At 36.8% G+C, this 23,000-nt stretch overlaps 1 protein-coding gene across 23 annotated transcripts in view; it reads right to left on the bottom strand.

Moving 5' to 3' along the window:
- ADK (adenosine kinase) overlaps positions 1-23,000 on the bottom strand; it is a 630,959-nt gene that overhangs the window by 30,229 nt on the left and 577,730 nt on the right. For 22 of the 23 annotated variants that reach the window (XM_036265166.1, XM_036265171.1, XM_036265184.1 and 19 more), the window contains one exon: positions 12,424-12,510. In XM_036265166.1, coding sequence (XP_036121059.1) covers positions 12,424-12,510 — 87 coding nt within the window. Of the gene's footprint in view, positions 1-8,069; positions 8,238-12,423; positions 12,511-23,000 lie in introns of those variants that run through there. The other variant, XM_036265164.1, reaches the window with a different exon arrangement.

Genomic DNA, 23,000 nt, shown 5'->3' with positions numbered 1-23,000 from the left:
CTGGAGAGACCCAGGTTTGGTTCCCACTAAGGGCACATACCTTGGTTGCAGTTTGTCCCTGGCCCTGATTGGGTCGTGTGGATGGCGACCACTCGACGTGTCCCTTTCACGTCGATGTCTCTCACTCTCTCTCTCTCTCCCTCCCCCCCTCCCACTCTATCTGAACTAAATATCAAAAAAATGTCCTCGGGCGAGGATAAAAAAAAAAAAAGAATGACTCCAAGCCTGCCTGGTATGGCTCAGTAGATTGAGCATCACCCCATGGACTGAGAGGCTCCAGTTCGATTCCCAATCAGGCCACATGCCTGGGTTGGACTGATCCCTAGTAAGGGGTCAGCCAATTGATGTATTTCTCTCATATCAATGTTTCTATCACTCTCTCCCTAAAAAAAATTAAAAAAAAATCAATAAAAACATTTAAAAAAAAAGAGAACGACTCCTAGGTTTCTAGCTTGAGATGTAGGGTTTTTGATGTTCCAGATATTGTGTAATAGATGGGTCATGCTGCAGGGAACATTGAGAAAGGGTGTAGACATGGCATGTAAACATGCATGTTTATAGAGCCCAGTCATCCATTACCCTTTTAAAAAATAATTACTGTTGTATTTTGTCCTGTAAATCAACCCTTACTACTAATTGAACCAAGGGGAGGGTATCTGACCCAAGAGCAAACAACTCAAGGTTCTTCCAGTACCCTACTTATGAATTAAGCTAACCTAGCGTTCTCTTTCAGGAGCCAGAATGAAAAGCAAAGACCAGGAAACTGCTTGTGAAGCAGGAAGAAGCAGAAATGCAATGCAGCTGAGTAACGTTAACATGTAAGCACAGGAGTGAAGATCTATGAATGTCTGCTGTTGGGTCTCTAGACCTGATTCCAAGCTAGAGTTACCAAGTATCCACTCAGTGAAAACTTGTTTGACTCTTTTTTGAGATTCCTTTTATAATAGTTAACACTTAATAAATCCTTACTATGAAACATTATTTCATTTAACTTTCATAATAACCCAAATGAGGTAGGTACTCGTTATCCTCGTTTTTATAGGTGAGGAAACTGAAAGCCAAAGTATGGCTGCCCTACTTATAGTATCTTGTCCTGCCTTCCATGCCAATAAGCTTCTTTACATAGTTGTCATTCTTAATAAAATTGAACAGAACCAAATAAATTACTGTATTGTGGGGATTTTGAAATGTGCATATAAAAAATAGGATGATACATTATAATCATACATCTGTATCCTTTCTTTTATCTCTATCTTTGAATACTTTAATTTAGAATAAAGATCCAAATATAACTGTGAAAAACCAATATTCTCCTTCACTTTCTAGCGATTTGCAAGAGGGCAGATATAGTGTTTATATGGATATCTTCTGTCAAGTTCAATAGCAAATTTAGTTTCTGTAAAAAGTGAGCAACTCCTCAGTCTGACTCTTGTCTTTTGCACAGATGTGCTGATGCACACATCTTTTATCTTTTTTTTTTTTTTTTATCCTCCCCCGAGGACATTTTTCCATTTTTTGTACAGATAGAGTGGGAGGGAGAGAGAGGAAGGGAGAGAGAGAGAGAGAAACATCGACGTGAAGGGACACATCGAGTGGCTGCCACCCGCACGACCAACCAGGGCCGGGGACAAACTGCAACCGAAGTACGTGCCCTTAGCGGGAACCGAACCCGGGTCTCTCCGGACCGCAGGCCGACGCTCTAACCGCTGAGCCAAACTGGCCAGGGCACATCTTTTATCTTTAATATGATGACTAACTTACAGCAGGTTAGAATATTTTAGATTCTTCTTTAATGAAGGAAGGTATATTTAGAAACAAGGATGGCAGTGACACTTTTATGTGACTGGGTCATGTTGTGCTACAAAAATATTTAAGTTTAATAAAGATGCTAAACAGCCCTGGCTGGGTGGCTTGGTTGGTTGGAGTGTTGTCCTATACACTAAAAGGTTGTGGGTTCGATTCCCAGTCAGGTGTGTTTGAGAGGCAACTGATCGATGTTTCTCTCTCTCAAAATCTGTAAAAACATATCCTCAGGTGAGGATTAAAAATAAGAAAGATGCTAACCTGATTTTTTTCTACAAAGATATGCTTTACTACTTCCTTAAACTTGATTTTTCAGAAAAATCATGTACTTCTGCTGGTATGAGTACAAGATCACTGTCTTTTTACATTGTGTTCTAGTGTTAGCCTAATTATTGGAGTGAGAAAAAGTCTGAAAAAGCGTTAGCCATTAAATTCATATATGTAACAAGTCACAACCCTAAAATCTTGCTCTACCTGAAAGCACCATTAAAAGTGCTTGACTATCATTACTAGAGGAAATTTTTAATAAAAGCTAATTAAGCTACAAAACTCCCAAGTGGTTAACTGATTTTAGGGGCTAAATTTCTAGTACTTCTAATTGTCCCCAATGGCTTTACTTAGTGTTTCACCACCATGACAGATGACAGTGAAAAACTGCAGTGAAATTCATTCACCTGACACTGTGCTAACCACCGGCTTCTCCCTCTCCAAGTAAAATCAATACTCTGTTTGAGTAAACACGTTCACAGCTTTATTAGGATGTCTTGCTTGTTCTGTAACAGCTACTTGAAGCTGTGGTAACAAATCGACTCAACTCAGTTAAACCTAGAGAGCTGGGTAAGAGGCCCATCGATAAGGTTGTTATAAAAATAAACTGCAGGAGATCAGAAAGCTGGAGCAAACAGTCTGGTAAATGTCAATATTTTCCCTTACAGAGGATGAAAAAACAGTGAGATCATGTGGAAAGTCTTTTTTTCCTCTTAAAAATGTTTCTTGTTTCACTGGATAAAGCATTTGTACTTTTTGTGCACAATTCTTCTGAATGAAATTTTGCTCCCTAATTCCCACGTGCATCTGGACCAGGAAGCTGATGTAAATACTTGCTATGCTTCCTGTTATTTCAGATTCTTTATTTTCCTTTATATTTAGAAGCTTACCTTGGTCTTCACTGACTTTATAAAATGATCTTATTCAATTATGTGAAATGCTTGGAGTGGTTCAGTCTTTCCTACTTTTATTAATGAAACAAAACATTTTGTCATCTACATTGGAAGGTCATTTCAATGCAGTGCTCAGTCTTGCTATAATATCTGTGGGAGCTATACTGTGCCTTCCAAATTAGGCCTTCCATACTTATGCATTTTACAAGAGCAAACAGTGTTAGCTTCAGACTTGTGGTAGTACATAAAAATATCTGCTACCTATTAGGAGCAAGCCTCCACAGTGGCTACAGCTCTACCAAATAAGAACTCATACATATATCCTTTTTTAGATGTTCACAGGTTGCTCAAAGAACTAACATTTGGCAGGAAATTCCCACTTCAATTTGGCTAGCTTAGACTACCCAGATGTGACGAAGTAATGGTCCCCTCCCTGCTGAAAAGTTCTCAGATGTAAACTCCTCCCCCCCATTTTCTATGTAGTCTAGTTAGTAAAATTTTGTGTTTTTTTGCTTTGACTTCATATTGACTATCAACCAGTCATGAACGCAAATAAAAACTCATGACCCATGTGTTAACACAGATTTTTCTGGAAAAAGGAAATCAACAAACATTAAATTTTGAAACAATGTAAAAAGCTTCTGTGCCTGCCAGGGTAAGGTCTGACCTAGCAGGTATCTGCATAATGAAAACCAAAGCCTGAGTGGTGTCAAATGGCGCAGTGACTGACACAGACAGGAAGTCAATTCAGAGCGAAGGTCCCTCTACAATAATAGCTCAGCATGATACACCTCCCATACACAGTGAGCAACTGAGCCATACAGCATAATGCACAGGCAAGTGTTCAGTGCTATAACTGTGAGGATAACTTATTTCCTCTTTCTGGTGGTTGAAAGTAGAAACCTGTCAAATTCCATTAACTTGGAATGGGACACTGCATTTGAATTAAAAAAAAAAAAATCAAAGAAATGTTTAAATGCCCCTAATTCAGGAAAGAAACTCTTGAAGAGTACCACTAAGCACTGTTTTACTCATATAGATAAGGTGCCCTAGCACCCCAACTCCTTTCAAAATACTGCTTTATGATCATTCCTCCGCATGGAACAAACATGTACTAGAGCAGGTTGGAGTTTGAATTTTAAACCTAATGTGTGATCTCTTGATGTGGTTCACAAAATAAAATTTTAGCATATGCTTCTATTTATTGTTAAAGCCAAACATCTTCGATACACACATGTCAAGAAAAACGACATCAAAGGCTTCTATCCATTTGGGATATTGACTCTTGACCTATATAATTCCAAGAGGCCTATATTTTAGACTGCTTAACTGACAACTTTCATTTGTGTTATGAACATGTGTAATTACTGGATCATGAATTAATGAGCCAGGAGATCTGGCTTCTACTATTGAATATTTGCCATTAACTCTCTTTCTTTGGGCCTCATTTTCCTCATCCATCAAATGGGGGCTTCTGAACAGAGCATGGTTACATACCTAACATCAACCCATTGCTTCATTAGCCACCAAATAAAATGTGGATATAGCCAAATGGGGATTTGTTTATTCTCATTTCATGCTGATTTAGATAAGGCCTCATTTGAACACAGTTTCACTAGTAAAACAGTTTGAAAACCTGAAAATATGATCTTTAAAAAGACTTTTGGTGCTAACGTTTTAAGCAGTATGTTAAAGACCCATCCGTACAAAGTCATAGCTGCTGGGTATAGGAGATGACAGTAAGCTTATTTATGTCCTAATTATTAGCAAGATAACTAATTCTGTTAATATTTACTTCAATTCAAGAACCTAAATTTTGTCAACTGACAACTGAGCAGGGTGGTTCTAAAATTTTAAGAGCATTTGATGACAGAAACTGGTTTTAATTTGCCATTTATTTCATGGGCTAGAAATAAAATATACACATCTTAACTCTATAAAATGTCCATGATAACTGGATAATTAAAGGCAAAATAAATTAAGAGCCTGTGTTCATACCCTAGGTTTGGGAACTCATATATCTGAAGAGAGAATATATATGAGTTATTACTCATGTTGCTAATTTTTATTTGTTTTATTTGGACCTCTGTTGATAGTAAACAGCTTTATAACATCAGAGGCTACATTTCATACACATTTTCACAGAGTTTGGAGAACTGTTTCTAATGACTGTTTACCACTGCTAAGACTTCTGCGAGGTCCCAAGGTTGGCCAGGTTATGCATCAGCATTACCAACATGTGATTTTATTTTTTGATTATATGAATTACACAGCCAATAAAGGTACACTGTAACAAACTTGAACATCATTGAGACAAAATTTAATTTGAATACATTTAGCTTTATGAAAACTTACTATATTGCTCCTACCTTTTTTCATTTTGTAATTAATGAGTGATGAAATTTCTGTTAGGTCACAGACTGGCACCAGTCTATAGACTAGTGATTAGAAAACTCACTTGGATGGAAAGATAAGCCAATATAATGGCATGCAGTATAACAAAATGATTAGGGGTAAGAACTCTTGGGTCAAACTTTGGGTTGGAATCCTTGGGTAAATCACTTAATCTCTCAAACTTCTGAGGCCAGAAGAACTGTCCAACTGAGCCTAGGCCCAGCTGCCAATCTACAGATTTGTGAAGCTAAATAAACAGTTGTTTTAGGTCTAAGTTTTGGGGGTGTCTGATATGCAGCAAAAGCTAACTGATACATGTTGCATGAATCAGACAGATATGGTAGATAAAATTGACTAAATCCATGTAATAGCAACTGGGACACGACTGGATTCCAATCAGTTCCATTTGACTCACAAATATTCTAGGCCAGTAAACGGATACACATTTTGTCATGTATAAGAAAATTAACTTCAGAAATTTTTCTTATGACATTTCTTCTGGCCCTCTGCAACTAAATAAAATCTTATAAATATCAACATTTTTTTTTTTATCCTCACTTGAGGACATTTTTGCATTTATCTTCAGATAGAGTGGAGGGGGGGAGAGAGAAACATTGATGTGAGAGAGACATACTGACTGGCTGCCACCCACACGAACCCAACCAGGGCCAGGGGCAAACTGCAACGGAGGTACGTGTCCTCAGCGGGAACCAAACCCAAACTCTCTGGTCCGTGTGCCGATGCTCTAACTGCTGAGCCAAACTGGCCAGGGCAATATCAACATTTTTTTTCTTTGAATAAACATTTCTCAATTATCTTCAAATATAGGAATTTAAGATTCATATCTGTGCTTCGGGGTCTGATAACCTACATGGCTCAGACTGTCTCCATCTTATCCAAATTTCCAGAAGATAAAGTTTTGTGAATTCCATTATCTATTTATAATTGCATCTAGATAGAGGCCATCCAGGGTACTAGATCTTTGAGGGTACATTTCATGTTTGTGAGAAATTCCCAGACTTCAACCTAAAATCATTCTGTATTCTATGTGAAGTGATGTTATTTCTCTTTTTTGTCATGGCTTAAAGATCATGTGTCTACTGTCCATCTGTCTATCTGTCTGTCTCTCTCTCTTTTTGTTAATCCTCACCTGAGGATATTTTTTCCATTGATTTTTAGAGAGAGTGGAAGGAAAGGAGGGAGGGAGGGGGAGAGGGACAGAGAGAGAGAAAGAGAGAGGGAGACAGAGAGACATTGATGTGAGGGAGACACATGGATTGGTTGCCTCGTTCCTGTATGTGCCCTGACTGGGGCCAGGGATCGAACTTGCAACTCAGGAACATGCCCTTGACCAGGAAGCAAACCTGCGATCCTTCTAACCACTGAGCCATGCTGGCCAAGACTCATCTTGTACCTCTTTTAACCAACATGGGTTAAAATAATCTTAGGAAAGGTTCTTGAAATGTGGTTCTGGTCCAATGTCAGCTTATCTAAATCTGGATGTGTAACAATAAAGTAGCACGTCTATGACTATGCAAGGTGTGACGCTCTATTCCCTTTCCCCCTGCATCAACTTGAGCTGCTGTCTGTGGTGAAATTCTGTGGTGAATTTCATATTCCTAATGATCAGTTCCATTCTATACCTCATTTCATGACTTTAAGGAAAACTGATGCTTAAAAAAAATAAAACACCAAGATGTCCTACTAGAGTGAAAAGATGAAAAGTTATTATTGCTTTGGGTGAGGTAGAGTGTGCAGCTCTCACACGACCATCAGCAAGTCCTCTGCATACAGTGGGTCACATCAAGGTTTTGGTTTTTGAAGTGAAGAAGTGTGGAAAATGATATATTTAACACTCAGCAAGTTATTTTCTAGACTTTTGAGTTGGACAGCAAAGGAAGAAGGTGGTACAGAAAAAACAAACAAACAAACACAAGAATTCTGTGCCGCTTCTTTGCACAGAGCAATGAAACAGAAATTACGAAGAATGAGAGAATAAGCTAGAGATGTTTGGGAACAAGCAAACAAGGTGAGAATAGAAAATATGAAGATAATTTAAAGAGTCTCTACAGCTGTCAGAAGTATAGGCAGATGCTACATGAAAAGGAAGTAGCATCCCTGTTCTGGAAACTTAAATTGTTTTTTTTTCTTTTACTTTTTTTAACCAAAATTCTTTTCTGAACACGAATTAGAAAGTGAAATTAATGCTCCTTTTTATTAGATGGGAAACAGATTAATTATTTACATTGTGATTGCTAAGTGGCTTTAAGAGTCATTTGTATATTCTAGGTAATATCTTTTAGGGTAATACATTTTCTCTGCTAAGGTTGTTATGAGAAATTTGAAAATACAGGGTTAGTGGCAGCCCAGTTACTTTACTATAACTCAAAATAATCTGTTCTAAGCTATGCATGGCTCTTAACCACATTTAATGAAGCTTTTTTAATCCTAAGAATGTTGGTCCTTAGGTAAGGTCTCTAATCTTTTATCTGAGAGTTATATCTATGTGCCTGGGTATAATCTGTCAAAGGTATACTCTTTTCAGTCTAAAGACGATTTGTAGGTCGAGACCATATTCCTACAACTGCCATAAGACATTTGACTAAATTATATTAGATTAACATAGGCTGATATTGACAGCCTACTGGAAACATATTGATTAGGTCTCCTTTCATGTTATCTGTTATGATTTTTCTCCTCAGTTTCACTTACTGAAAAGACACAGGGGAAGAGATTTCAGCAGGAACAATGACAGTGCCTGTCACAAAATGTTCTCGATGTTTCCATTTGTTACTATGGCAGTGACAAAGAGGGTTCCAAATGAAAAGGCAGACCTGCTGTGACTAAGCGCAGCAGGACAACAGGAAATTTTCGCCTGACCTGGGAAATTAGGAAATTAGAGATTATAGAATTGTCTCCATTTCTAAGGGTAAAATTGTAGCACTTGGACTTTTGAGGGAGAATGTGAAAAGGGTAGTTCCACGAGGGCTGGCTAGTGACAAACAAAGGCCAAATGTTATAAAGTGCTTAAAGGTCTCCAAATAGAACAAGGAGGTATGCTTGTAGAGGCTGAAGGGATTTGTCCCTGTCACTAAACCCTTGAGCTGGAACTGTGAATTTAACTTATATACATTTGGGATGCTTGTTTTAAAATTATACACGAAAATCTATGTATAGTCATATATATCTTATGTAGCTAATAAGAACACATGGTACTCTGGTACTGAGATATGTAATTAACACATGGTAGGTGAGGTGATGCTTTATCCAAGAACTTGAATTTGGGACTGATATATAGATATGCAAAGTCACAAAAGACAGAAACACTCTTAAGTCAGCAAAAATATTTTAACTATCTAAAGACAGAATGTGTCAGTCAGAAAGGAGATATATTAATCAGGCAACAAAGCAAAAAAAAAAAAAAAAAAGGAACTACCTAGTAAATGTAAAAGTTGTCATTGCCTCTCCATTCATTTTCAAGGTAGAGGAGTATGCTTCAATAGCTGGAGTATTACAAATCCTAGTAGAAAGGCATTCCTTGGTGTAGAGATGGGAATATGAGGTTTTAACCAATGGATTTTTGAGTATTTCAAACTAACAATACCACCTCTATTATAAGATGTATGCATCAGCCTGGTGCTACTAAATAGTTGATTCATATAACTCCCTGTATTCGGATTCCATGCTGACCAAGCAAGTTTATGATCTGGCATTCTGTATCTCTGTAGTGCAATCAATTCTACTGCTTAGCAAAAAGCTTCTGGTTCAAACTCACCAGGGACTGCAGTCCTTCGATTCTCTATCTTTCCTTTTCTCTTTCTTTTTTGCAACAATTTTACCCTAGAGTCCTGAGAATCCCATCAGATAACAAACGCTCCTGGTCAATAAATGAAGTCATCTATTCAGATGATAGGAAGATTCTCTCTGGTAAAACCAGCTTTTCTTAGTAAGGCTTGTCTGTGTTTCTCAGTCCTAATCATGAGATTTCCCTAAAAGTCTGGAGAAGCAGTGCAGTGCAGTGAGTAAGAGCACTTACTCTGGAACCAGACTGTCTGGTTTCAAACCTGGTTCTGCTACTTTCTAGCTGTGAGACTTTAGGCAAGTTACCTAAACCCTTTATGTGTCAGTTTTCTCATCAGTAAAATGGGGTTAAAAATAACCTACTTCAAGGAGCTTTTATGAATATTAAATGAGTTAATATAAGTAAAGTGCTTAAGATATCAATTGGCTAATAGATATAAATTTATCTAGTGCTATTACTATATAGCTTGACTTACATAGACAGAACATGCTGAACATGTTGACAAAAGTATTCCATTGTTAAAATGACAGAGTACTCATTTCATTGCATGACTCAATCTTTTAAGATCTCACTACCATGGGAACTGATCAGAATAGAGTTTGGGTGAGAAAAATGGCTACCTAATTGAGGTACTAGCAGCAAAGCCCTGCCTAGTTCCAGCCTGCCTTCTATTTTGTCCATCCTGATTTCAATGGTGTGTAGTGAAACCCAGTGTTTGGATTCAGGCTATGATGAAAGTGAATAGAGTGAGGAAGCTGACATGTATTAATTACACAAGGGACTGGCAAACTATAGACTGAGGGCCAAATCCAGCCTGTGGCCTGTTTTTGTACAGCTGGAGAGGTAAGAAAGGTTTTTACGCTTTAGTGTAAAAACCAAAAATAAAACAGGAAATAAGCAATCAAGCAAACAAACAGAACAAGAAAACTATGCAATGCCGCTTATATATCGCCGGCAAAGCCTAAATGTTTTATTATTTGGTCCTTTACAAAAAATTCACGGCTCCCTGTTTCATACTCTTTCCTTTTTCTTTTCTTTCTTTCTTCTTTTTTTTAATCCTTACCCGAGGATATTTTTCCATTTATCTTCAGATAGAGTAGGAAAGAAGGAGAGAGAGAGAGAGAGAGAGAGAGAGAGAGAGAGAGAGAGAGAAAGAAACATCAATGTGAAAGAGACACACTGACTGGTTGCCTTCTGCATGACCCCGACCAGGGCCAAATACGAACCGCAACCGAGGTATGTGCCCTTGACCAGAATCGAACCCGCCACTCATTGGTCCGCAGGCTGACACTCTAACCACTGAGCCAAACTGGCCAGGGCTCTTTCCTTTTTATTTACTTCACTGTAGCCCAACAATAAATACATAATGAGGCTAGGTAAGTAGAATGAAAAAAAAAAGAGGCTGAACATCCTGTAACAAAGAACCCAAGTGTTTTGATGAGGTAGTCCATGTATCACCTTAAGCACAATACAAATGGGTAGCTAACTGTTCGCACTTCAGTATCCTAAGAATGACTTCTCTCTCCCTCAAAAAGTCTGTATGTTCCTCCCCAGCACTGGAAGTATTACAGGTAACTAGGTATCTGAAAGGGAATCTGTTGTTACAGAGCCAGGCAGCCCAGGGCCCCAGGGTCAGAGGTAGTGGCTAATTAGGTCACCACTATGTGCCCTACTAAACATGAAAAAATAGAATACTTAATGTTTTAAATATTTTACTTAAAAAGGCTACAAGAATACAAGTTTAAAAGTTTCTGTACTAACATTTCTGGTTTAACCAATTTCTAACCAGGACATCAATAGTGTTTCCTTAATGTATTACAGAAGTAGGCCCAATTCTGGATAAGATGTTTTTAGACTACATGGATTTATAACTCTGAAACAGTATGAAATAGGAAAAATAGCTGCAAAATACTCTAATCAATGGTGAAGCTTTTCAGAGCAAAGAAATAAAAGATGTAAGCAGTAAAGTAAAATATTATTTGTGGTATGTACTCTTACCAAAGAAGAGTGCATGGGGCACACTACCAGTCTAATGGTTAACAGCTCATTTAAGACTAGTCATGAAGAGTTTAAAAGAAGAAAACATGAAAAACTGATGTTGCTGAAAAAGACCATTAAAATAAAAATAAATAAAAAAAATGTATATATGTATTTTAAACAATATTAATTTAAAACCATCATTCATTCTTAAATGTTTTCCATGATTCAAATTATTTGCCAAGGAAAGAAGGGCAATGGTCAGCTCCATTTGCTTTTTTTCCCTTGGCGTGCTTGATGGTATGAGAAATTAACAGAGATCAGGAGGCACTCTTCTGGGTTATCATTCCAGAATCTAAAGCTTTACATAGATCATAACCTAGCTTAACTACACTTAACTAGATGGAGTTTAGACATATTGAAAGAGCCTTTGAACCAGATTTTATTTTATTTATTTACTTTATTTTTATTGTTGACAGTCATAGATGTCCCCTGTTCCCCACCCCTACCCCCTTTGCCCACCTCCACCCAGGCTCCCCCATCCCCACAGGCCTTCACTACACTGTCATCTGAGTCCATGGACTATGCACATACACTCTTTGGCTAATCTCTCATCTAGAACCCCCCCACCCCTCCCCCCTTTGACATCTATTAGTCTTAACTGAGATTTTAGATCAGTCTAAGCCTTCAAGCCAAGAATCTCCTAATTGTCTTGATCTTATTTTTGAGTACTCGTTTAAATAATGATTTGATTCTTATAAATTGTGCCAGTTCCTACTGAGCCTGAAACAGACAAAAATGTAACCCTTCCTAATAAAATAAACATCTAACTATTATATTAGAAACAAATGTGTTAACCAAATAATATAATCCAAAGACATCATCCTTAGTTATTAGCAGCATACTGTTTAATATTTTAAAACAAATCACGATTTGTTTTAAAGAACAACAATGTGTTAACATTTAAGCCCAAAGGGTTATGAATATACTACATATTGTACTTGATGCAGCTTGTTTATGCAATATACTGACAGACACAATCAATCTTGTGAAAATGACTAGGGTATAGCATAGTAGCAATTTATTTTAAGCCAAAAATACATATTTTCCTGTAGTAAAATACCTTCTAAATACTTACAATAATAGTAGCAGATGGAAAGAACATTAGGAGTTAATTATTTAAAAGAAGAAATTAAAAGTTATTAAATTCATAAATCTTGGCTATATGGTAGAGACAAGGGTTAAAGAAATGTTTAACTTATAAGTATAAAATAAATGAGTCTGTACCTCCAACAAATGCATCTCCGGCTCCATTGGTATCAATAATTTCTTTCTGGTCCTGATCCAAGACAGCAAAAGCAGTGACTTCACTTTCTGCAATTAGAGCCAGAGAAAGGCAGACTGACTTCTCTTTGTAATACTCAATATACAAACCCACCCGTTAAAGCTGAAGCTCCTTCATTTATCATTCAAAGAGACGGAACATGAGCTCCATATTCTGTACATGAGCACTCGGGAACCAAGGTGAAAAGACATCTATAAGCAATGCTTTTTTGGGGTAATTTTCATCATACAGATGCTGTAGGTGTTGTGTTAAGTTATACCTAGGTAGTTCATTTTTTTGGGAACAACTGTAAATGGTAGCAGGACATTTTTGGACAGTGCAAATAAATACTTGAACAGAAATTACGAGCTAAAAGAATTGTAAGGACTGGATCATGGGTCTCTAATAAAGCTTCAAGCCTGACTGCATTCTGGGAAGTGAAATCATGAATAAAGATTTTTTTGTTTGCAATTTTTATTAATTTATTTTTGTTACAGATGTTTCTCCTTTTTTACCCATTGACACCCTCCTCTCTATTCTCCCCCACTCCCCGTCCCCAGCATTGTCTATGTCCACTGGCTATGCATACATGCATACAAGTTCTGTGGTTTACCTAAACAATGATAAATTTTAAAAATATAAATAATTATTTCTCTTGGGTGTTTCTCTATACAAAATCACAATGGCACAATAAAATATAAGTACTATTTTGTTATAATATTTCATGCCAATGTCAAGGATTACTGATTTGTTTGGCTTACTACAAATAACCTAACCTGGTTACTTTTTACTAAGGAGTCTCTGTTTCCTTTAAACTATGTCAACTAGCAAAAGGGAAAGCTGCCACTGAATGCCTGGGCAGAACAAAAGGGACAGCACAATGGGCTCTTTTTTTAAAAATCCTTGCCTGAAGATACGTTTATTGATTTTAGAGAGAGAGGAAGGGAAGGAGGGGGAGGGAGATAAAGAGAGGGAGAGAGCGAGAGCGAGAGCGAGAGAGAGAGAGAGAGAGAGAGAGAGAGATTAGTTGCCTCCCTTACACACCCTGACCAGGTGATCAAACCTGCAACCTAGGTATGTGGCCTGATCTGAAATCGAACCTGCAACCTTTTTGGTGTACAGGACGACACTGCAATCAACTGAGCCACTCGGCCAGGGAGTAATGGGCTCCTGTCTCACAGCAGTCTGGACCAGGGCTCGGTTGTTTTGACTACAGAATAACCTAATAGAGTACATTAAACTTGGCACATGACAATGGAATGAAGTTATTTGTGATGAAATCTGGCCTAGAGGACATCTGCAAAAGACTGTGTAGTGCTCTTTATTGGGGGCTGGAACTTCTGAAATCACAAATTTGCATTCCTTATGGGGACAGATGTGGTCAAAGACTTAAACTTCAATCTCACATAAGATCAAGAGAAAGGGAATAGATCTTGAGAACCTTAATGTCTTAATAAAGAACCTAAAATGTCAAAAAACATGTCCTGTCTGCCTTCTGCTACCTGCAACTAATAAATACTTTCACTAACAGATAAGCATAGATTTGAAAATGCAAAAAAGATCCTCTTGGAAAGACTGATATCCAAGAAGGGGACTCATTCACTTAGTGATCCCTTTTGATGCAAGAAGGACTCCATACCAGAAGCATCTATTTAAACTCTTTAAGTAACTAACTTTCCACACACTGTAACATGTTGTATATTGGCGGTTAACAAGATTTTGATTAATTGGAAGTTAAGGCATAGTTATCTAGGATTACATTTTCTAGGGAGTATGCAGTACATACTATTACACAGGCCAAAAAAAAAAAAAAAAAAAAAAGATGTAAGCAGACTTTATTGGAAATAATTAGGAAAGACCTACAGTCTGATTTAGGAAAAGGTCTGTACCATAAATATTTATAAAGAAATCTGGTTTTATTACTTCCAAGTACAAGTCATCCTATAAAGGGAATTAACAACTATAAACGAAGAACAAACAAGCACTAAATAAGTAAAACGAGCTAAGTTAATGACACCATTACCATTTATAATAGGGTTACATTATATAATAATATAAAACGTCTATAGAACATTTTAGGTAATGTAAGAATATAAGAATTAATTACTGGATTACATATTTGAAAATAATTATATATAAATGGTTAGTAAGCCACAGTTAGATATAATTCTTTGAGTTCTTTGTTTGAAAAGTTATTGATTTTTGGTTGGATAAATCTATATTCATGTACAGAGCCTAATTCACAATGGAAAAAATTATTCTGAACTTTGTTCTTAAGAATTATGACTGCTTGGTCTCAATCACTGGAAATTCTAAATGAATGCAGTTTTACTACACTTTTTTTTCTGGATGTATGTGTAGATCCTTGCGATGCTTTATCTTTCGGTATCCTATGAAGTTCAGTTTCCTAAAACATAAAGTAGAATTATTTTCACTGCTTGTACTTATCGATACAAATAAAAATAAGAATATTAAGAATGTAAAAGAGCTGTTATACATCAGCATAGACAGAGTCCAGTCTATTGCTCTCTATCTAGAGAGCTGTATTATGAGAACTCCTTTCAAAACCCTGAACATTTTCAAGATCCTAAAATGTGTTCTAAATCATTTTTAAAAAGGATTAAAAATGTTCGATAATATTTAAATTAAATTATATTTTTGGTACATTCTGATTTTTTAAAATATGACGAGTGAGTTTACAGATCGATTAAGAAAAGAACCCCACACAATTAACTAAGCAGTATTCATGAGTATGACCTATTCCATAGCCTTCTAGATAATTTACTGTATAAACGTATGAAGTACCTCACTAAATCTTAAGACACACTTACAGGCATGGGCATTATTCAGTCAATGAGGCCCATGACTCTCATTGGTACCTAGTTTCATAGGTGTGAAATGGGCCTGGAGTAGCTGTGGGACAAAGTAACAAGACTATCTTTTTTCCCTAGTTGTAGAAAAACAACACTTGTTAGTTTTTTTTGTTTTTGTTTTTGTTTTTATCCTCACCTGAGGACATTTTTCCATTTTTTGTTCAGATAGAGTGGGAAGGAGAGAGAGGAAGAGAGTGAAACATTGACGTGAAAGGGACACATCGAGTGGCTGTCACCTGCACAACACAACCAGGGCTGGGGACAAACTGCAACCGAGGTATGTGCCCTTAGCGGGAACTGAACCCAGGTCTCTCTGTATCATAAGCCGACGCTCCAACCGCTGAGCCAAACCAGCCAGGGTGACACTTGTTAGTTTTGATGAAATACTTTTGCTTAAGAGATTAAAGTAAGTCAGACCCTGGGTGATGTAGCTAGGTGGTTAGAGCACTGGCCCACACACTGAAAGGACTCAGCTTCAATTTCCAGTCAAGGCATGTGTCTAGGTTGCAGGTTCGATCCCCAGGCCCTGTCCGGGTGTATGCTGGAGGCAACCAGTTGATGTGTCTCTCTCACATTGATGTCTCTCTCTCTCTCTCCCTTCCCCTCCCTCTCTCCCACTTATTATTTTTTTTGCATTTATCTTCAGACAGAGCTGGAGGGAGAGAGGGTGTAAGAGAGAGAAAGAAACATCGATGTGAGAGAGACACATCCAGTGGTTGCCACCCACACGACCCCAACCAGGGCCAGGGACAAACTGCAACCGAGTTACATGCCCTTAGCGGGAACCAAACCCGGGACTCTCTGGCCCGTGGGCCGATGCTCCAACCAAACTGGCCAGGGTCCCTTCCACTCTCTTTAAAAAAAAAAAAAAAAAATTGGAACTGCCATTTAACCCAGTGACCCAGTGATTCCACTTCTAGGAATATATCTTAAGAAGCCTGAAATACCAATCAGAAAGAATAAATGCACCCCTATGTTCATAGCAACACTACTTACAATAGCTAAGATATGGAAACAGCCCAAGTGTTCATGAGTAGATGAGTAGATTATGCTTTTATTTTAAATAGATGTTAAATTTAATTATTTTACTTAATAGGCAAGTCAATAACATAACTTCTCCTTTATATAGCAAAATGACACAAGGAAACTAAGTTGTTAGACTGCATGAAATATGCCAGTGTCAAAGAACAGGGTAAAAATGAGGATCCAGGAAATGTTTTGCTTTTCACTAGGATACAAGGATATGATCAAAGACACTGTGCTCAGACTGCCCTAATAAACAAAGAGAGAAACAAATGACAAATTCTGCTAATAGTAGAGATTTATAGAACAACCCTAATTAACAAGGACTTTTGGGGAATGAAGAGCTCTGGGTTAATTTAATTTTTTGGTTAACTTAAGAAAAAGCAGAAAGTCTTTTTAGTTGGAAATTTTTGCAAATGTATTAATATAATATAATCATATACCATGACATCCCTGCTTTAATTAGTTTAGTTTATTGAACGGAATGAAAATTTTCTTTGGTAATAGAGAATCCTACAGCACAGTTAATGTCATTATTCTGAACATCAATTCTTATTGTAGTTCCAAAGGCATAAGTGCTTTTATGAAAGGCAGGATAAATGGAATAGTGGGAAGTACACTGAATTAAGACTGAAAAGACTCATGATTTTTGTCTGTTTTTTTTTTTAAACAAATACTTAAGAACTTATCATGTGTCAGGCACTCTATTAGAGACTTGGAATACAGATGTGAATGGGTCAAAAACAAAAAACAAAACAAACAAACTTTTAAAAAAACCCTGTTCTCATGGGTCCTATGTTCTAGAGAGGAAAGGCAATATACAAGGAATGAAAAATGAACAAGATAACTTGAGATAACAATAAATGCCACAAGGAAAATGAAACAGGATGATGTGATGAAGTATGACTGTGTAAAAGAGTTAACAATTTAGATAGGTGTTACTTCCTCACTGAAAAGGTGATGTTTGAATTGAGACTTCAATAGCAAGAAGGATAGCCATGTGAAGACCCAGGGCTAGAATATCCAAGTGCAGAGGTCCTGGGCTAGCAGTAAACTTGGTGAGCTAAGCCTGTTTAAGGTTAAGAAGGCCAGTATAATTAGAGTATAGTGAGTGTGAGGAGATTAACTGTATGTGTGTCGGGGGTGGGGGGTGGGGGGGTGGGGTAAGGGAGGGTTTATAGAATTTCATTCTAAGTAAAATGGGAAACCATTCAAAGGTTTTAAACAGGGAGTGATATGATCCCATCTTTAATTTAAAACGCTTACTCTGGAAGTCTTATAGAGAATGGACTAAATGGTGAGGATTGGGAGTGGAGTCAATGATGCTACTTAGCAGGAGACCATGCGTAAATCCCACTGTAACTGAAACTCAGTTTTATTACTTAGAAAATAAGCATTATACTTGCTCTAGCTATTTTCTGTGACTTTTATTTGGATTGAGTATTAACAATGTTATGAAAGCACCCTGTCAAACATAAAGCCCTATAAACTTTATAATGTGTTCTTAAGAGCTTATTTTCTTTAATCAGGCAACATTAATTTATCGAACACTGGCCATGGGCTCTTCATAGTCTGTTAGATCCTTTGGGGAATATACAAGAGAAATATTAAGACCCGATCCTTCTTAAGGAACTTAGAATCTAGATGGAAAGAGAAATCTAGCATATGTGAAAGAATTTGTGCAATATCATACAAGGTAATACTACTTATAACTGCAACAGGAGTTTAAAGAAGGAAAGGAACAATGTGAATTTAATTAACTGAAAATGTTTTCATGGAGAAAACTGAACTGAAGCTAGGTCTTGAAGCTGTGGATAGTGAAGAGGATAGAAAAAGAAAGGTACATATATCCCAGGAGGCATGGAGAAAGGAACTTTTGTATGTCAGGTAAGGCAAAAAAAAAATAAGGCAAGTTGTGTTGGGTCCAGCCATCTCTAGGGAGATTCTGAAAGTCAGACAAAAGTTTGGATTTGATAAATCAGCCAGTGGGATGCAACTATAATTTCTGAGTAAAAAAGTAACATCCTAATGCTTACTGTATGCCAGGTATTGCACCAAGTGTTTTATATACTTTATTGCATACATTCTCACAGCAATCCCATGAGTTAGGTATTATTAACCTGGTTTTAATAAATAAAGACATCGAGACTCACAGAGGTTGTCAACTGTTCAGTGTCCTGTGGCAAAGTAGGACTTTGGGACAAAACGAATGAGAAAAGAAGTAAAATGTGATTCCAAAGTTGCCATTTCAGCAATGTTGCTACCATTTTTTCTGAAAAAAGGTGATCATGGAAAAAAAAACAGATTTTGATTAAGCAGTATACAGCAGTTAACTGATATTTAAATTCCCTTTCCAAACCCTGTACTGATAACTAAATTTGACTAAATTGAGTAGATAAATACTCCACAGAGAACAGAGGTAGTATAACATTGTCATTAAGAATATGGACCAGGCTGCTTTGGTTCATATTCCAAAATACTAGTCATTTCCCATTTACTCGCTCATAGCCAAGTTAAAACCTCTATGCCTTAATTTTCTCATGTGTAAAATAGGGACAATAATAGTAATGGTCTTATAGGGTTTTTGTGAGCATTAAATCGGTTAATGTACTTAAAGAACTTAGAACAAAATTGGCACAGAGTAAGCATTTAATGAATACATGCACATGAGTATTAGTCATCTTAAAATGAAACTTTTCGGTACAGGAATTCATGTCTCACTTAAAACTGCTGTTTCTGAAGGCATGGTTTTGACCTTGAGCACTACTGTCATTTGCAATAAAGCCTCTTAGTTTGTTCTTGTTTTCTTGATTTTCACAAATGTTTCAAGTAAATGCCAGTTAAAGTCTTCAGTGCTGAATGCACACAGGTAAGAGAATGAGTGTTTGCTTTGAATATGAAGATATTTTCCATAGAAAAGTGACTAAGAAAACAATGATAGATGGCATTACTGCTCTAAAACCTTATTTCCCCTTTGGTATATATTTATTTTTTCCTTAAGAGGCTTCTGATATCTTTAATAGATTCACTAAATGAAGCATATCGCTTTAATCTATACAAAGCAGTTCCTTTCAACCTATTTTCTGTTTCTTTCTATGCATTTGATCTATTCTCATATCTATAAAAACTGGTTTCCTCTGCTGGCTTAGCCCATTGGTCACTGGCCATCCCTGGACTGTCTAACCCTGTTGAGGTTTCTATCCCTGATTAAATCAGCTGTGCCAGGAAAGGAGCTATGGCTCAATGGCACAAAATTTGGCTACTAGGTAAGAGGGGCTACAGGAAAGGCAATTTGATGATCTCTAGCACCCAGAACTATGCTTGGCTCATTATAGGTGCTCAGCAAATATTTGTTGAATGAACAGAGTGATTTTCATGAATATAAATTTAATCAGGTTATTCTCCTGTTAAAATTCCTTGGATGATTCTCTATTGAAGTTTTCACTCCAGGACATGAATCCAGCCTACTGTTGAAATCTCATCTTTTGCCATTCCCTGACCTGTGATTGTTCTTTGTCCTACTCATAATTCTCAAGGTTTTTTTTTTTTCATCCTCACCTGAGGACATTTTTCCATTTTTTGTACAGATAGAGTGGGAGGGGGAGAGAAAAAGAGAGAGAGAGAGAGAGAGAGAGAGAGAGAGAGAGAGAGAAACATCAATGTGAAAGGGACACATCGAGTGGCTGCCACCCGCACGACCAACCAAGGCCGGGGACAAACTGCAACCGAGGTACGTGCCCTTAGCGGGAACCGAACCCGGGTCTCTCCAGACCGCAGGTCAACGCTCTAACCGCTGAGCCAAACCGGCCAGGGCGGTTTTTTTTTTTTTTTAAATACCTGTGTACATACTAAGTTTACTGTTCAGATTGTTTTTCATTACTATGTTCCAAAACCCAGATAAATCTTATTTTCTTGGCTGTAGTTCCTGACCTCTCAGGATTCTGCTTAGAAACGTTAACTAATTAGTTCCTCTTTTATGTCATCACTTACAACCTTAACATATGTCTAAGGAAATAATTATATTTATAATTACTTATTTACAAGCATTTTCTCTACTAAAGAATGAGCTCCTTGTAGTAGGAACCATGACTTAATTTTATTCCCATCTCTTAGTTCTGTACTTAGTATACAGTACATAGTAGGTATTCAATAAACATTTATTATTACTGAATGATTATTCCTACTGGATTGTAAGTTCCTTAAGACTGGTCTCTGTTTCATCTAATAAAGTATAACTCACTCTATATTTTCCAAATAATCTTGAATAACTGGTGCATAACTATAATATAGTTCACTAGGTTAGTTTAATAAACCAAGTAAACTAAAGATTCTAATTGTCAATGATCCTGCTGTTTAATTTAATTGCTTTTTAAAAACTGTTTAAAAATTGAATTTATTGGGGTTATATTAGTTCTCAAAACCATACAGGTTTTAAGTGTACAACTCAATAAAACCTCATCTTCACACTACATCATGTGCCCGTCACCCTAAGCAGTCTCTTTCTGTCCCCTTTCCCCCTCTTCGTCCACCTCCACCTTACCTCCCCAGCCCCCATTCCCTCTGGCTATCACCACACTGTTGTTTTTGTCTATGTCATATGTACATATGTTTTTTGGTTAATCTCTTCACCTTCATTCATCTTTAATCCTATTAACTTCCTTTTATAGTTATTAGGATTAAATCTTTTTTATAAATGATTATATGAAAGGAAATCATACAATTGCTTGAAAATCAGAGGGTAGTGTGCTGCTTCACCTGGCACAACTTATCCTAAAAACCTTTCCAGATCTAACTGTACTGAAGACATCCTGCAGAAATAATGAAAATGTGATTTGATTGGTGCCTTCAGGCAAATTGCTATCCATCTTTCAGAAATAAAGATACTTTTATGACTCAATGAATCTAGGTTCAGATCCTATTTAAAGTTAGAACACTTTGATATGAGCACTTTGAGTAAACACTTGGATGGGATCAAACCAAAGCAATCTAATGGGTCTAGTGGTGGGGTTCATCTCATGAGGATACCATATTTAAATGTGTATGATCCTTCCTTATAAAGAGACAATGGGCTCTTAGGACTAGAAGAATAGAAAGAGGCATTTTTATTAGTTAATGTAGACCAACGCATCATGGTTATGGAAAATATTGAGAGACCAAACATCAACAGCTTTCTTGACGTTTTTTGTGATTTAGTCCTAATCACTGTAGTAGTAGGATGCAAGACATTATTGATATTCTAAATGTACCCCTTAAAATCATGTATTTCCGTCTGAGTATAGCAGTAAGGATTTTTAAAATGGATATATCTATACAGAGTGTTTTTTTGTTATTAAAGAAGAAGCTATTGATGCCACTATGTCTAATTGTGGACTTTCAGTAAGATTTCTGTTTGAATTGTTAAAGGTGGCAATGGCAAACATTTATGAAATTTACAAAGGAAAAGTTGCATTAATTATAAACAATATTACTTTTTTCCTCTTTACATATTAGAAAAAAATCTTAGAGCAAGAAAGCATTGCTGAAATATCACTGATGTTTAGTGGTTTGCAGGGACGATAATGACTCAAGGTAATGTCATAGATTTATACTGAAGGAAAAAGATTTTTAAGCATTTTATACTGTACAATAAAGTTAAGACTCCCTAAAGTAAGGAGTCAATTTCAACGTGTGCCCTGACAAACACTGATAAAAGTTATGGGTACTATTTATTGTCCAATAAACTAAATTGGAATCACAGATCTCTTGACTACTTGGAATACAATGATAAACACCAGTAAATAACCATTTTATCCAATTTAAACAGAACAAGTTTCTTTATTGAGTCATTTGCTGATCTCTTTTGCACTTAAAAGTAGATGTAAATGTGTAAACGCATGGTAGTTACTTGTTTAAAAAAACTTCTCAAGTACAATATTTTACATTGCTTTTAAAGCTTGGTTGTATTCCTTCTCCTCAATCTTTATGAATAGAAGTTGCAGAATTAAATTTTTTAAAAGTTGCAGGAATAATTTTAAAATCATACTCATGCCTATCCAGAGATTAAGAGAATGGCACAATGTTATAAAGACATGATAAAGACTAATGTCAAAGCCAGCCCGTCTTTGTCATCCAATATTGTGCCAATTACTGCTAATTCCTCTCAGAACTGGTCCTACTAATGATCCCTAACCAGTGCTTCCAATCCCCCCCCAGAAGGATTTTAAATACTTCTCAAGCCACCAACTAATTTCCATCAGAAAGAATAGCTCATTAGGGGTCAAGTCTTTACACTTTGCTAGTTATGTTGAACTATTAATAGTTCTTCCACCAAAAAATACAAGAATCAGTATCTTTGTTTATGAGCCTGGAAGAAGATCGGAGATAATTCAGTTTAGGGACAACATCACATTGTATAGCTTCAGAAGATACCATTTATACTCAAGTCTATGTAAATGGTACCTGCTAGACTTGACCTGTTCATAGACCACAATACTATGTATACTTCCTCAGATGACCCAGACTATATACAAATTGACCAGGCCACTGAAGTCAGTGCAGCAAGGCTTGTGTCATTCATTGTGTGGTATGTAAAGTTTTGACATTGGTTACATCTGGACAGAAGGAATTTGTGCCGTTAGTTAATTCTTAGAAAAGACAAAGTAATG

The sequence above is a fragment of the Molossus molossus genome, unplaced genomic scaffold, assembly GCF_014108415.1.
Source record: "Molossus molossus isolate mMolMol1 unplaced genomic scaffold, mMolMol1.p scaffold_m16_p_17, whole genome shotgun sequence".
NCBI classification, from domain to species: domain Eukaryota; kingdom Metazoa; phylum Chordata; class Mammalia; order Chiroptera; family Molossidae; genus Molossus; species Molossus molossus.
Note: the sequence above shows the minus strand (reverse complement) of the source record. Positions and strands in the feature narration are given on the sequence as shown.